The sequence below is a fragment of the Arachis ipaensis genome, chromosome B9 (genome assembly GCF_059453495.1).
Source record: "Arachis ipaensis isolate K30076 ecotype BB chromosome B9, ASM5945349v1, whole genome shotgun sequence".
NCBI classification, from domain to species: Eukaryota; Viridiplantae; Streptophyta; class Magnoliopsida; order Fabales; family Fabaceae; genus Arachis; species Arachis ipaensis.
Window position 1 is genome coordinate 17,540,128 of NC_142444.1, and position 17,662 is coordinate 17,557,789.

General features: G+C 37.2%; 1 protein-coding gene across 1 annotated transcript; it reads left to right on the forward strand.

The window, feature by feature from the left end:
* The first annotated feature begins 218 nt into the window (after positions 1-218).
* LOC107619532 (zinc finger CCCH domain protein) lies at positions 219-2,717 on the forward strand. Its single transcript, XM_016321822.3, has 2 exons — positions 219-418; positions 2,360-2,717. The coding sequence occupies exons 1-2, from the start codon at positions 308-310 to the stop codon at positions 2,492-2,494; spliced, it is 246 nt and encodes an 81-aa protein (XP_016177308.1). The 5' UTR covers positions 219-307; the 3' UTR covers positions 2,495-2,717.
* The last annotated feature ends 14,945 nt before the right edge of the window (positions 2,718-17,662 follow it).

The window sequence follows — 17,662 nt, forward strand, 5'->3', positions numbered from 1 at the left end:
AGTTTACGTTTCAAACTTCATTAAATTTGTTTTATCCTAAAAATTTATTTCTTTTAACATAGAAAAAATGTGCCACTCATAAATAAGCATCCATCATCCTTATTCGTCACAACAATTCCAAATATTTTACTTCAAAGGATACACTAGAAATGTACCCAAAAAATAAATAAAAAATAAAATAACAGCAGCACAAAAACGACAGAGTTTTGAGGACTTTGCAGATTTGTGGGGTTGGGGTCTGGGGAGTCCTTGGGGTTAAAAGTGTTTGTGGTTTTTGGCGGTAGGCCGGTAGCATAACGAATTAACGATGGGAGCACAACCACAGCCACACGGCAACCCCGCCGAACAAACGCCAACAGCAACGCCAACACCTCCTACCCTCTCACAAGATCAATTTCTCTCCTGGAAGCGCCAGAAGGTTCTCTCTCTCTATTAGGGTTTTCTTGTAAACTTGATCTACGACGTTGTTATTTTTCATACAATAATTTATGATGAACTTCTAGGTAAAAAATTAAATTCACAAATTAATCTTTCATAACTCCTAGGTGATTAAATACTGTTCAAATTTCTTGTATTGTAGTGATGATGCTATTAACAAAGTATAAGAGAGCCTTTCTTTGCATGTTAGTGTGGGGAGCGAGTAAGTTGTGATAACAAAGAAGGTTTAGGCTACTATTATGAAAAGTGGTTAACCATCTTGTATTACTGTTTGAATTCCACTGTGCAATAAGAGGCCTCTGTAGTCTTGTTATTGAGCATGGTTGGGACTAAATTCCTCAGGACAGCTGGATTTTCAGTTTATGCGCTGATTTTGATACAGTAAATGTTCACTTGAGGGGTTGTTTGCACGTTGGGATTTTAGAGGGGAATAGAGGGAACTCAAGGATGTGTAGTGTAAAAATTTAGTCAAATTCTGAGTCTCAGACTTTGATCCTCAAAATTTTAAAATATAGATTAGTTTACCTTACATGATGACAACTAAGATAGTATTGAGAATATGTTTAGATTAGTTCACCTATATTACCTTTATTTGTTACCAACATACTTGATTCACATGGTCTTGTAATACATTTTCAGGAATTTCAAGATCTAATTTAGCTTGTCTGTTATCTATGACATGTTAGAAGCCACTGGGGATGCATCCATGTCATCCAACGTGACATATTAATGAACACACAACAACACAATAATGAAAATGAAAGAGAAAAGGACAAATAGGTCCCTGACCTTTTGTCCCGCAGACATTTTTGTCCCTGACCATTGAAAAATACTTTTAAGTCCCTGACCTTCACAAAATTTGGACGGATCAGTCCCTCCGTCCAAATGCCTCCGTCAGGGACTGATCTGTCCAAATGCCTCCGTGAGGGACTGATCCGTCCAAGTTTTGTGAAGGTCAGGGACTTAAAAGTATTTTTCAATGGTCAGGGACGAAAATGTCCACAGAGTAAAAGGTCAGGGATCTATTTGTCCTTTTCTCAAAATGAAATTAAGGACTAATTTGACTCTTTCTGTTAGAAAGGTTATTTTCAAAATTAGAGACTAAAATGACTCGCGTACAAAACTTGATGGACCAAAGGGAATCATATGATTTCCTTTTAGTTTCTAACTTTTTGTATTATCTGGACACTATGTATATGATTTGTTTGATAAACTGCGTTTGGCAGATTATAGTATTATAGCCGAAGTTTATGAAATTAGTACTAAAACAAATTGTTTTCTAATTTCTAAGATAAGATGGCACATGCTGCCGATATAGACTTTTAGTTACAGTAGAGTGGATGTGTATTATGTATTCTGAAGTTTTGGTTGCATTTGTGATATATAATACCTTTGAGATGAAAAGAGAAAAAGCAAGGAACTTAGAATACAAATATATTCAATTCTGGAGTGGATCCTCTCATGTCAATTTTTCACATGACTTGACTCGTGTAATCTTTGATACATCAATTTCTAGTATTGAATGTCATGTATGGTGTATGGGCATAACAAATCAATGTAAAAAATTCAGAAGAGGTTCCATCCCCATTCAATTCAAAAGTCAGGCCTTCTGCTTGAGCAAATTAATTTATTCTATTCTATTCTATATATATATACACGAGTGGGAGGTCGTGGGTTACTTTATATTGAAATGAAAATTGGATAACCATATGGGATGGTTATTTATTAATATTGATATTGGATAATGTGTAATATATTACATTGGTGTATTGGAACTTCCTAGGTGAAAAGACTGCCAAAACAGATTGAAATTCTTTTATGCTAGTTGTTTGTGAGGAACCTTTTTCAGTTGCATGGAGTTTTTCATTTTTTATCCTCCATATGGTGTTGAAGCTGATAGTATTCATGCAAATTTCTGCAGGATGCAGCTGAATCAGCCAGAAAAGCTGAGGCATCGAGGAAACGCGCAGAGGATATTGCTGCAGGAACAGTCCAGATGAATGGCAGGGAGCTATTTCTGCATGAGCCGTGGGTCTTTGATAACTCACGTTATTAAGGTTTCAAAAGCTGTTTATGGTCATGATTTGATTACTTGTTTTATGAATTAGTGTCTTCATTTACGCATGTACTGGGAATGGCGTTCTCTTAGATGTTCATATCTTGGTGGCATTAGTTTTATTTTATCTTACTTCTTCACAATCTGATTAAGGAGCAATTTATGTCTGAAATATAAATTGTGTTCAAACTATAGCAGTAAAGAATTTTTTTCCCCCTTCTCACTTTCATGTTAAAATCGTATCTTTGTACTACCATGAAAATTACAGAATTTTAAAAGTTACTTTTATAAGTTGTTCATGGTGCTTAGAGTAGAACAAAAGAAAATCATTGAATTGCTGATTTCACTTTTCAACTTTATGATTGATTGGTATTTTCTGTTGCTATTTAACATCAATTTCATGAATTAGATTATTATTTGAAAAATGATACGAAAAATTACATGAAGCACTGAACAGGTTGATACACAAAATGGTTAATGAAGTTTGTGAACTTCAATGAAAAAATGATTAGTATTTCAGTTTTGGCCAAAATGATTCTTAATATGACGTGTAGCACATATATAGAATGGCAGCTTAAAAAATTTAAAAAGAAAGAAAAAAATCTTCTAAAGTAAAGAGAATGATAAAATGATAAAGTAATACTTCAATTATTTTTGAATTTGTAATTTTAGCATTTTAGTTCGATTATATTGATTAAAAGATGATTAAAGTATTATTTTATTACTTTATCCATTTTTTAATTTAGTGTTTGTTTGGGTGTGATTAAGTTGGTAAAGAAATATATTTTTTCAATAAAAAAGATTTTGTTTTATTTTTTAGTGTATTTAGTAAAATTTTAACAGTAAAAATAAAAATATTAGAAAAATTAAAAAATATCTATTTTAAGAAGTTATAATTCATATTTTTTTAAAAAAGATATTTTTTAATAATAAATAAACAAAAAAAGTACTTTAGATATGTGATTCTTCTTTTTGTCATTACAAATTGAGAAGGAAGATATGCTTTTCAACTCTCACAGTGAAAATGCAAGGGAATATCTTTGCTAGCCCTAACAATAATAACAAAGAAAATTAGAATAATATTTTCAGAAACCATTGCAATTAGCATTAAATATCTACAATAAACAATAAAATTAAGAGTGGTAAATTAGATGGTGATTTGAGTGTTGATATGAACGGTAAAATTTTCGGAAGAAGATGAAGTTAGGGTGATGGAGCCAGAGACTTTAAACCTGCACTGCTCGTATACTCAACTAGTTGCACAGATACTTGATAACAATGGAACATGAATCAAGAATTGAATGCATAAAGGTAAGTTCAGACTATGAGAACAAAAAATTGAAATGCAGCAAATAGAACTGAAGTTTATTCACCTAGAAAGAAGAATATTGTGTACATTGAAGCATGCATATTGCTTTATATATAGAGTTCACAAGAGCTGGATATAGCAATAGAAAAACAAAAAATATCAGAACACCAGAACAAAATAACAGAATTGGAAAGTTAGTTTTCGGTCTATAACTATCATTTTACATTTATTCACTCATAGCCTCCTTCAAACTTAGCAGTGGGTTGAAGAACCACTTGAAGTTTGTCTCTAAACTTGTGAAACAGAGGAACTGAAAGTGGTTTGGCAAAGATATCCCCAATCTGATCTATGGAGGGTATACGAAGAACATAAAGCTCTTTTTTATCACCATTTTCCTAAGGCAGTGAAGGTCAATTTCCAATGTTTGCATCTTGTATGAAACACTGGGTTGGCAGCCAATGAACATGCGCTTTGATTATCACAATATATGGTAGGTGCTATTGATTGTTGGACTCTAAGTTCCTTTAGAAGTTGCTGAATTGACACCAATTCTGACTGAGTTGTTGCCATGCTTCGGTATTTTGCCTTAGTGCTGCTGCGGCTAACCTTGGCTTGTTTATTGCTTCTCCATAACATAAGATTGCTTCTTAAGTATACACAGTAACCAGTTTTCTGTCCTCCAAGTCCTCTGCCCAATCTGAATCTGTAAAGGCAAGCAATCTCAAGTTAATACATTTTTGAAATCTAATACCTGCTAACACTGTACCTGCCACATATCATAGTATTCTTTTCACCGTTTTCCAGTATTCAATTGTTAATGAATGCATAAACTAAGAGACCTTGTTAACAGAAAAGGAAAGGCCAGGTCTACAGATAGGCAAGTACTGAAGGGATCCTACAACTTCCTTATACTGTCTCAGATTCTGAAAAGGGCAGCACCATTAGATGTTAGCTTCAAGGATAAGACCATAGGAGTTGGAGTTGGATTGACAGCATCCATATTAGCTTTTTGCAACAAGTCCGAGCATACTTTTATTGAGAGACGATGATAGATCCATCTGTTAAATAAGAAAATTCTAATCCAAGAAAGTAGCTAAGTTTACCAAGATTTTTGAGTGGAAATATGTTGTTTAGATCAGAAAATAGTTTATTGACTTCACCACTGTCACTGCCAGTGACAACAATATCATCGACATAGGTCAAGGGGAAGATTGTGAGTAGTATGTTTGAGAAAAAGTGAAATATCACTTTTAGTTCTAGTAAAGCCAAATTGTAATAGAGTTGCAGTCAATGTATTAAACCAAGCTCTCGGAGCTTGCTTTAATCCATAGATTGCTTTGTTTAACTTGCAAACCTGAGTTGGATTCCTAAATTGATAACCTAGTGGTGGAGACATGTATACCTCTTCTTCAAGAATGCCATTAAGAAAGGCATTGTCAAAATTGAATTGCCATAGTATCCATGGGAGAGATAGGGCCACAGTAATCACAATTCTCAATACTGTTGGCCTCACAACTGGACTATATATTTGACTGTAGTCGATGCCCTTGACCTGCGAGAAACCCTTTGCAACAACCTTGACTTTGTACCTAATTATGTTACCAAAAGGTCCTTTTTTATAGCAAAGACCCATTTAGATCCAATAGCAATTTTATTTTTTGGTAAATTAACTAGATCTCAAGTGTTACATCTGGCCAACGCCTGAATTTTAGCATCCATAGCACTCTTCCAGTGTTCCCACTGAAGATCTTGCCTAACATTCTTGGGAATGTTATTGATCAAATCATAAGGTTCTTCTGTACTAGCAACTAAATCTTGAGGTCTTTGACTTTTGGTTTTTGATCTTGTTAGCATATTATGAGTATTAGAAGGTGTAGTATTAGTTGTGTTTGTAGGAAGATCTAAGGGTAAGGGCACTTCAGGGCCAAAAATTGGAAAAGAAGGATTGGACCTAAGACTAGTATGAGAAGAGGTATGGTCTAACGATTGGGTGTTAGGATTGGTGGATGAACCATCACAGCTGCAGAGGAGTTCTGAGGTGGTGGTGAAATGCTAAAAGTGAAAGTGGATAGATCACTAGAGATGGTCGTATCTGCAGCTGTAAATTTATTGCCAAAGAGAGAAATATATGAAAAATCTCTTTCATAAAAAATCACATGCCTTGAAAGCTGAACTTTACCATCCTTAGTCATACACTTATAGCCCTATAGTGATTGTCATAGCCAAGAAATAAACACTTTTCTTATTTAAAGGCAAATTTAACTTTATTATAAGGTCTTAAGTAAGGAAAACAGGCACACTCAAATATTTTCAAATTATGATAAGCTGGTAATTTACCAAAAAGAGTTTCAAAGGGGATTTATTTTCTAATGTAGAACTGGGTAATCTATTGATAATAAACACTGCAGAAGTGAAGGAGTCTTCCCAAAAGAAACATTGGCAATGCTGCAGTAGCTAATAAAGATAGTCCTACCTCTGTTATGTGCCTGTGTCTTCTCTCCACACTACCTTCTTGGTGTGTGTGTATGAGGACATGAAATTCAATGCATAACACCATGTTCAGTGAGAAATTGAGTAAAGGAATGAGACCTAAATTCCATACCCCCATCACTTTGTAACGCTTTAAGCTACAATCCTGTTTGTGTTTCCATAAACACTTTGTAATTTTTCAAAGCTTATAGAGATTGTAATTTATGACTCAGAAAGAAAATAGTAGTGTATTTCGTATGAGCATTAATAAATGATATGTAATACCTAAATCCATTTCTAGAACGCATAGGGGTTGATCCCCAAATATCAACAAAAACTAGATCTAAAGGTGCTGCATAAACATATTCAAATTTAGTAAAAGGCAATTGGTGCATTTTGCTCATAGTGCAATATTCACATATTTGAACAAGATTAGAATCAAAAGAAGCGAAATCCCACATGTTTTCAAAACAGAATTAACAGTTTGCATTGAACAGTAACCCAAATGTTTATGTCAAAGGTCAATAGTTACATTCTTATTGCTTTGAGCTACAAATGCTATTTGAGGAGGGGGTTTGGTGTCACTGCTATTACAAAAAACTGAATTATTCAAAGAACCAAGTACTAAAGATTGATCAGAAATAGGAACAAACAAATTGGTAAAGGAGTATATTCCATTTTTAGCTTTGCCTTGGAGAAGAACTTCTTGAGAATTTTGGTCACGGACAATACAATCATAAGGCCAGATTCAAAATACACATGATTGTCTAAAGCAAATTGAGAGACACTTAATAAATTCTGTGTAATTTGAGGAACATAAAGTAATTTTTGTAAAAGAAACCCGATTTTACAATTTTTATCACAAATAATAGATTTTCCTTGGGCAAGAATTTGTGTAACTTGGCTATTACCTACAAACAATTGTTCAAATCAGAAGTAGAAGGAGTGGAAAGTCAGTAAATTGAGCAAATCTAGTGTCACATGGTGGCTTGCCCCTGAGTTTGGGTACCAAACAGATTCTGGATAGGGATTAGGGTTGGAGAAGTAGGCACGGGGTTGATGAAATTAGGAAGATGGAAGTGGTGGTTGTGTGTTGGAGTAGCCATATACAGACTGTTGTAATTGGGATCCATTCCCATAGGCTTGAAAATTAGGATTGATACGATAAAAACATGTTTGAATCACATGACCCTGACGACCACAAAGTTGGGACAGAGGTCAATTTCCTTGATTGAAAAAGTGACCTCCTCTTCCAAACGTTCTGTAACACTCTATCATACAGAACTTTACGTTTAAACTGTAAAATAAAGGTGGTGTGGTATTACGACTTCTAAAATAATAATAATACACACACACACACACACACACTAGCAACAGGGTGTCAAGGATACGAAATAATCAAGCTCCGAACTCAACCTGCAAAGCTAAGGTTGGCTGGAGAATATTTACATACATACATATAAAATCTGAGTCCCAAAATACACAAAAAGAAACCTTAGTTCTCCATAAAACCTCTATAAGGTGCAAAAGTAAAACAAGTTTATAAGGAGAATTCTATACATATGGATATATATAAACAGAACAAAATATAATATCCCAAAAGTCCCACTTCGCTGCAGAGAACTCCAAACGCCTAGTGAGGTGCCTCTCGACTTGCATTTGAAAAACACAAACATCCGTATGAAATGAGAACCGAGGGTTCTCAACATGGTAAAGGTACCCACATATATAAGATATAAGGTCCCAGAAAAGCCAGAGGTAATCCTAGAACTTTGACACTCAAATCATAAAACTTAAGGATTTAAAACGGAAACCATAAACATGGGTGGTTCTCTAAGGTTCCTAAACTTAACCAAACTCTAGCCCAAAACCCTTAATCCTTCACCTTCCTCCAATCCTCCAACTCCGGTGGAACCACACAGACAAACAAATAGACAAGACAAACACAATTAGAGTACAGGTAATGCAGATAGCATATATAGCAATTAGGCATACTAATACACAAAGGCACTCCCAATTAATGCACACAAAAGCAAATCAAACATATGCATATGATGTATGCATGTCCTATGAATGATGAGTCTGATGTCGGTTATAAAGCTAACCTGACATGTTCGGCTGCTAAACCCTGGACAGTCCCCCGTGCGCGCATCCCCAAGGGTCTATGCATAGCTTTTTCTCATTCATAATTAATTTCTGCTCATTGGGAGAATTTTCGGGGCGTTAAAGTGCCCAGTCACCACTTGCAACATAAGGTCAACAGAGTATCGAGTCTCAATCTGGAGCACGTGGTGGCAAGCCACTGCTCTTACCCAGGAAAACTCGTATCTCAGATAAAAGAAGTGCATAAGCCACATTATCATTTATATTCAGTCATAATCATTCATAATCATTCATTATGGCCATAAACATCACATATACACCATATTTCTGCACTTCTAATACATAATTTATCATATTTCAAGCTTACTTTATTTCCAAGCTACCACCCCTTCCTAACTTCATCTCATCACTAAGCATACAACTAAGGTTTAGAGGCTAAAAGAGTATAAATAGAGGTTTAAAAGTTCAAAATTATGTTTTAAAATACAAAATGCATTTTGCTGAAAATAAGGGTTCCGCATACGTGGGCATGGTCTCGCGTACATGGGGTATCAACCCGAGAGGATTGGCCGCGCTGCGTGCTAACATTCACGTACACAACCCCTCAAAAATTCAGTTCTCGTGTACGCATACACCTGCTCGCGTACGCGAGACACCAAACCCGAAGGGAATGGCCGCGCCGCATGCGAGTGTCTGCATACGCGGATTCTGCAGGGTAGGCCAAATTTTTAAGTGTTGCAGAATTTCAGTTTTACGCACCGAACTTTCGACGCATATAACTTTTTCGTTTTAAAATATTTTTCATCCGTTCTTCAAATGGTGTAAACTTCCTGGACCCAATTTTCATACGAAATATGTTTGAAAGGGTTTTGGAGTCCGGAAGCCGGGTTATGGCTCGCCGAAGATCGGTCAAAAATCGATTTTTCACAAAATCTATCAAACCTCTATTTTCACAAATCTTATAACTCTAAGCTTTTTAACAACATCTAAACATAAAAATCCACATTCCAATGCTCAATTCATTTCATAGTACCCCAATACACAGCTCCAATAATCTTAACATCTTCAACTCACAATTAATCAAACTCAACCTCAAAATTCATATTCAATTCACAATCATATACTCAACTATCATCATTCTCACCTCAAGTACACCATAATCTATATAACATACTTCATTATTCATCAAGCTATCATCATCATGGTTCATCATTATCAATAATTCACTAATTTCAATATCATCAACCCATTCTCAATTAACAATATAATTCAACAAATACAGCAACATCTATAACGCAAGTCGTCATTCTCATCAATCATCATTATACATTATAACAAATTCAATCTTTCACCAAAACCACTAACATTATCAATTTCAGAATGTTCAACTTATCCTAAGTCGTCTAGCCTAAGTTTTTACGACACCGTACATATTATATACAAGAAATCAAAATCATACCTTGGCCCATTTCCTCGTATAACCCAAAGACAACTCAACTAAGCAAGTTTACAAGCTCCACCACCAAAATTCAGCATCCAGTGCTCCCAATCAAGCTTCCATCTCCTCAATTATGCTTCAAATCACATATATACACTACTTATTTCATATCATTATATCCATACATACACACTCAATACCCAAACACATATAATCAAGGAATTCAATAGGATTTGAGAGTTCTCACCTCATCAATGGAGAATTGGGTCAAAACTTGGCAAGCTCACTAAGCTAGCTTGATCCTAAACATTAAAACTAACAAAATCTCAACATCCAATTCATAGAATTTTAAAAAATTAGGGAAGGAAGAACTAAGATTGAGATTGAAATTTTCTTACCAAATTGACTACTGGACTTTGTAGAGCTCAACGCGATAGATGCGTGGCCACAAACAGTGCGGCGATCGGAGCTCGGAGCTAAAAGTTTTGAGGAATTGAATGAAATCCAAGGGTTTGTAAATTTTGATATGTTCTTCCCCATTTGCTGAACTTTCAGGTTTCAACATGTTTGCATGAAGAGTGTAACGGCCTAGCCCCGAAGAAACGGCGCTTTTTCGGGATCAAACGAATTTTTACAGAATTTTTAGAAATTTCTATGCATATAAGCACCTCCACTGCACAGGTGCTGCGTCATCAAGCTGCTGAGTCAGCAGCTTGATTGCACAGGACACCTCTCCTAATCTAAGTAGGCACGTCGCGAAGAGTTGCGTTTTTGAGCCACTTCGGGCCCGAATTTCAAAATTCTGATTTCCGTGGTTAGTCTCTATGTGACGAGCCGGTCACGAATTTCGAGAGAAAAATTATATTAATATAATATTCATATATTATTATTTTATTCAGAATATTATATTATTATCTTCTCTACTGTGATTAATGTTGATCTATGTTTAGTAATATAATAACTGAGCTTAAAATCTACCGGTAACGGATAATACCGGCATTCTTAGATGAACTTAGCACTGTTAATGCTTCATCATATATCTTTTATTCTTATGATTATCCAGTTACTAGTGTCATTTACACTAAGTAACTTAATGTTTATCCATTAGTAGTGTAATTACTTAAGTTTTAATACATCTAGCTTTAGTAATTATCCTTTTCTGAGATATTTTGACAAGTAACTTTTGGATAATCATCATCCAAAAGCCACGGCCTCCCTAGGACAGCTTGGCTATCATTTTTGTTCTTGGAAAAGCTTAGAACACCATGAAATAAAACCATGAAGCTTCCATGAACACCTGAGCTACTTTCTCCGTTCTTTCTCAAACCGAAACCCCTATCAAAAATCTAATCTTACCAAAGTGTTCACCTCTTCCTCCTCTTCATTTCTATGTCACTTTTCATGGAGTAAATCAAGGTATGAAGGCTGCTCCTCCTCCTTGAAGATTCGGCCATGGTGGTTCCTTAAGTTAATGATGTTTTCTTTCTTAGGATCTCTTATTCAATCACCAAAAGCTCCAAGAAAACGTGATTTCTAGTTACCTTAAGGTGAGGAAAACCTTCTTTTCATCATCATGAAGCTTCAGCCTTCATGGTTCATAAGATTCTAAAGTTGTTTTTGATGTTAAAATAGGCGTAAAAGTGCTTATGGAAGCTTGTTTTTGGTGCAATCTCGGACAGCAGCAAAGGAGGTAAGGTTTGGTAAATTAATCAATGATTGGCTGTGTTCTTGAAGTGTTAAACCAGATCTTGTTGCTTGAGATTTGATTTTGGGTGTATGTGTGAGGGTTTGATCATGGAAACTTGTTGTTTAATGCTTGAAAATCATGTTTATGATGGTTTTGAAGTGGCTGTTGGTGCTGCTGGAAAACGTGACATTCCAGCCATGAAAATCATGATTTTTGATACTTATTTGATGTGTATTTGATGGCTGAAAAGTTTCTCTTTGGTTTGATAAAAATCGGGTTCAAATGGTTTCCGAAAAGATTGAAAAACTAGCTAAAAATCAAGCAGAAATCTGATGAACTTTTGGAAAAAAAAATGTTTTTGGTTTTTGGAAGAACATGAAAATGTGTATTCAAGGAGTTTTGGGGTCAAAATGCAATTATTAAAAATTTTGTGGTTGAAAATTAATTAATCAAAAGTTGAGGGGCTAAAGTGCAAATATTAAAAGTTATAGGGGTCAGTGCAATTTCCAAGAAGTTCGGGGGTCAAAATGCAATTTTTGAAAGTTAAATAAAATATTATTATTTTAATAATAAAATATTAATATATTATTTTATTAATAACATTATTTTAATAATAATAAATAATAATAATAAAATATTGATAAAAAGACAGTTTTTCCTGAAAGCCTCAGGAAGGCAGATTTGAGTCCAGAGTTCTCTAATTTCCTTTACTAAACACCTAAGAAGAGGTATAAGAGAAGATATAGAGGTATATGAGGTAAAGAAATAAGATTTTGAAACCTGTGTTTAAGTTAAAAAGAAAAGGAGTTAAAAGTGATATAGCTGTGTACCTGACCTTACAAAGTAAACAGAGAATTGTAAAATGAGCTTTCTGTGATGTTCTAATGCTTGATTTATGATGATTGCTAAGTGATGGAGAGTATGGTTATATGTAAATTATGAGCCTTCAGGCAATGCTTGTGAATGTTGTGCGGGGGCGCCCGTATTGAGATGTTGCTTCCCAGACAGGCTGCGGTAGAGTAGTACCAGCCCTGCAAGCTGAGTGCTTGGTAGAGGCCTGACTCGCATACCTGCGGTATATTGAGATTTGAGCAAATACCAGCCCTGCAAGTCGAGAGTACTTGGTAGAGGGTATGCGGTACTTAATCTGGGATTAAGTTCTGGGAAGGCCTTATCTGACCTGGAGGGTCGGATTGCGTCGGGTGCGGGTCGAAACCGACAAATGAGCTCATTACCTGCAGTAGGGACAGACATGCATCATACTTGTTTGTGCATTATTTATTGCTAATCTTCTTGTGTTCTTGTTCTATTCCTTGTTTGTTTGAGCATAACTGTGTGATTGCATATTAATGTGTGAATGTGCATTTATTTCCTATTTTCTCTCTTGTTCATGTGTTAGTTTATGTTGCTGTTATGTACATATTACTCTACATTTATTTATACTTCTATGACCACGGACATTATAAATGAACTTAACTGTAAACCCCGACCTTACTAAGAACTCCCCAGTTCTTACCCCTTACACCTCTACAGATGGACACGGGAGTCCTATTCTACGAGATTGATCCACCGTACATCCACGAGGACCCGGTGCATGGCGAGTATTACATCTACTGTGCGGTACCTCGTATCTGTAATTATGTAGTTCGTGGTAGACCTTTCCAGTACCCTATTAGGACAGCATACTTTAATCCTGATGCACCCTATGACTTTCCTTTATCTTGGTTACACCCCGGCGGACCTGGGATACCTCATCCTGAGGAGCAGATGCCACCTCCACCTGACCATCCTCCTCCACCTGAACCTCCTCTACCTGATGAGCCTATACCTGCCCAGCTTATCCATGAGGCACCTCCTGCACTTTTTGTCCTTGATGAGTGGGGTGTTCTTGTGTTGCCACCCGAGCTTGATCCTTTACCTGAGCCGATCGAGCCTCCTGTCTTTGATGAGCAGCAGGGACATGAGTATGATCAGATCATGGAGGCGCCACCTCCTTCTCCAGACTGTATTTTGTTTGGTAGCTATCCTTTTATGGTTCCTGTGGCCAGCAGTGGTTCCTCTGCTATCACTCCGACAGAAGAAGAGGACGAGGAAGAAGAAGATCCAGAGGAAGATCCTAACTTCATAGTTATCTCCTCTGACAGCGATGACGATGAGCCAGGCGAGGCGCCAGCAGGCGAGCATCACCATTCGCCCGGTGATTTTCCGTGAGGTACTCTGGACCAGGATTGAGGAGACTTTTTGAGACGCCTAGTCTAACTTCAGTACATTAGAGTGTCTCCCTCACTTTTGTTAGCATGATTAGAGGGAATAGGCATATCATAGAGTTAGGCTAGCCTGGGTGCCAACTTAGGGGCTTTTGGTCAGGCCAGGCCCTGGGGCGTCTTATGTACATATATGTATATACTATATGAGTCACTGACTTAGGGGTGCTGTACTATAGCTCTATGCTTATATAACTGAGCCACTTTTGTAACATGATGTATATTATAGTGTGTTGTTCCATATTCTGTTATCTTTTGTCTTATGTATGTGAACGTTTAATTATCCCTTGATATATGGAAGGTATGCGACTTTAAATTATTCTTGTTTTAAAAAAAATTTACTTGTAAAATTCGCGGGGTTTTAACAACGTACATGCTTATATTTATTAATTAATAATACAAAAAGGAAAAACAAGTTGGTAACATTCGATTTCTAGTATGATCTAGACATGCTAGAAGTTGGGTCGTTACAATTTGGTATCAGAGCGGTTCTTCCTGTTAGAGCCTGGTGAATGGACTGAATCATGCTTTATTGCATGCTCTGTGGTGTGTCTCATGCTTATAGGGTATCTATGTGATATGTGTTGCATGAATGTCTTTGTGCTTTCATTCTGATAATGTTCACGCCCAACTTGAGGTATTAAGACTGATCACCTTGGTATTGATTGTTTGGTATGAACAGAATCAGGATGCCTCCACGGAGACGTAGCGATCGGGAAGGGTCTATTGTTAACAATCCGCCATGAAACGATGATAATCTGTTTGCTGCGATTCACGCTATGGCTGAGGCTGTGCGTGAAACGACGACTGCTACTACCCGAGCAGTTAACCGTCTGGGGGAACGTAATGGAGAGCGTAACAATGACCGTAATGGTGAGAATGGTGGGAACGGTGATGGAGATAACATGAATCATGATAGGCCTATGACATTAGTTGCTTTCTTGAAAGTTAATCCACTGAAGTTCAAGGGTACGACTGTAGCAACTGAAGCTGATAATTGGTTCCGAGGCATAGAAAGGTCCTTGAGGGCACAGCATGTCCCGGATGAACAGTATGTAGAATTTGCTACTTATATGTTGGAAGGGGATGCTCAGCACTGGTGGCAGGGCATTCAACGTTTACTGCAGCAAGATGAGGGTAATATTTTGTGGGATGTTTTTAAAGAAGAGTTCTATAAGAAGTACTTTCCTAGAGCTACTCGTGAGGCAAAGGAGATGGAGTTGATGCAGTTAAAACAGGGAAGTATGTCTGTTGCTGAGTATACAAGGAAGTTTGAAGATTTATGTCGTTTTTCCAAGGTTTGTCAAGGGAATCCAGCAGATTTCAAAGAGTGGAAATGTTTGAAATTTGAAGGGGGACTCCGTGAAGATTTGTTGAACTCAGTGGTTCCATTGGAAATACGGAATTTTGCGAAGTTGGTTAATAAGAGTCAGCTAGTAGAGGACTGTGCTAAGAAGATAGCTGCAGCTCGGATGAATCACCCAGGATCTTCTTTTCAGAATTATAATCGGTATACAGCTCCTCAGGGAAGGAATTTTAAGCAGGGAGCAATGCCTTCACGAAGGTACAATCAGAATAGAAATGTTCATGCACGTCCTACAAGAGGGAATGGAGGAAGAATGAGACAGGATATTGGTAAGCGACCTCAGCAGGCGCAGATGCGACCAGTATGTAGGCAATGCGGAAAGGAGCATGGAGGTAGACCTTGTCAGCTTACAGGCGTTATCTGTTTTTCTTGTGGTCAGCCTGGACATATGGCTAAGGACTGTCCGAAAAAGCCAGTACAAGGAATAGATAGGCCGCGACAGCAAAGACGTGTGTTTGCTATGACTGCTGATGACGCAATGAAATCAGACTCCCTAATTCAAGGTCAGTGTTATGTCAAATCTCGACTCTTAACTGTACTGTATGACTCTGGTGCATCACATTCATTTATTTCTGAGACTGTTGCGCATGAGTTGGGATTAGATTTCACCATGTTAGATTATAATCTAATTGTTCGTACACCCACATCTCAAAATGCCTTGACTAGTCAAGTATGTCAACAGGTGCCTTTTGTTATTGAGGCTAGGACTTTTATACATGACTTGGTTTGTTTGCCTTTTTGTGGTTTAGATATTATCTTAGGTCTAGATTGGTTGTCCAAGCATCATGTTTTCCTTGATTGTTTTAAACGAATTGCTACATTTCCATCATCTGAAATACACACTGAACCAGTTGAGTCTTGTACTTTCTATTTAAATTCCCTAAGAGTTATTTCTAGTAATAGTGGGTTAGAGGGTTATGTTCTACTATCGGCTAGCTCAGAAACTAATGAACAAGACTTGGAGCAAATCCGAGTGGTGAATATTTTTCCGGATGATATACCTGAGTTTCCACCTCAGAGAGAGATAGCGTTTAGTATTGATCTGGTTCCTGGAGCCGGACCAATTTCTATAGCACCGTATCGGATGTCACCGTTGGAACTAGCAGAGTTAAAGAAGCAGTTGAATGAATTGCTGGGGAAGAAGTTTATTTGTCCGAGTGTATCACCATGGGGAGCTCCAGTGTTACTAGTAAAGAAGAAGGATGGTGGAATGAGGTTATGTTTGGATTATCGGCAATTGAACAAGATCACAATCAAGAACAAGTATCCACTCCCAAGGATAGATGATCTGATGGACCAGCTGAAAGGTGCGACAGTATTCTCGAAGATTGATTTGCGGTCAGGTTACCATCAAATCAGGGTGAAGGAATCATATATACCTAAGACTACCTTTCGAACTAGGTACGGTCACTATGAGTATACGGTTATGTCCTTTGGACTGACTAATGCTCCTGCTATATTCATGGATTATATGAATCGCATTTTTCGTCCGTATCTAGATCAGTTTGTGGTAGTCTTTATAGATGATATCCTCATCTATTCCAAGACAAAAGAAGAACATGGAGAGCATTTGAGGATTGTGTTGCAAATATTAAGAGCACGGAAGCTATATGCGAAGTTGTCGAAATGTGAGTTTTGGGCGACAGAAGTGGCATTCTTGGGACATGTGATCACACGAGATGGAATAACTGTAGATCCTTTAAAGATTGAGGCCGTAGTACAATGGAAGCAACCCAAGACAGTTACAAAAGTTCGTAGTTTCTTGGGGTTCGCAGGATACTATCGGCGGTTTATCAAGGGTTTTTCACAGATAGCTTTACCTTTGACTCGCCTTACTAGGAAGGAAGTTCCGTTTGAGTGGACAGAGAAGTGTGAAGAAAGCTTTGAAACTTTAAAGGAAAAGTTGACGACGGTGCCAGTTTTGGTGTTACCAGACCCACAGGAACCTTTTGAGGTGTATTGTGATGCTTCTTCTAAGGGACTTGGATGTGTATTGATGCAGCATAGGAATGTGGTAGCTTATGCTTCGAGACAACTATGACCTCACGAAAGGAACTATCCGACACATGATTTGGAATTAGCAGCAGTGGTCTTTGAATTTAAGATTTGGAGGCACTATTTGTACGGAGTCCAATTTGAAGTCTTCTCTGATCATAAGAGTTTGAAGTATATCTTTGATCAGAAAGACCTTAATATGGGGTAGAGGCGATGGATGGAATTCTTAAAAGATTATGATTTTAAGTTGAGCTATCATCCTGGGAAGGCAAATGTAGTCGCAGATGCTTTGAGTCGAAAGAGTTTGGGCATATCCTGGATGATGATCAAGGAAGAAGAAATGATCTCAGCCTTTGAAAACTTAAAATTAGGAATGAGAGAGACATCAAGAGGAGTTGTTATGGCGCGACTACAATTAACATCTGACTTTAAGATAGCTATCCAGCAAGCTCAAGCCCAGAATTCAGGAATGCTGACATTGTTAACACGGATGAAGGCAGATCAGCCGGAAGAGGTACGCCAAGATAAAGAGGGAAT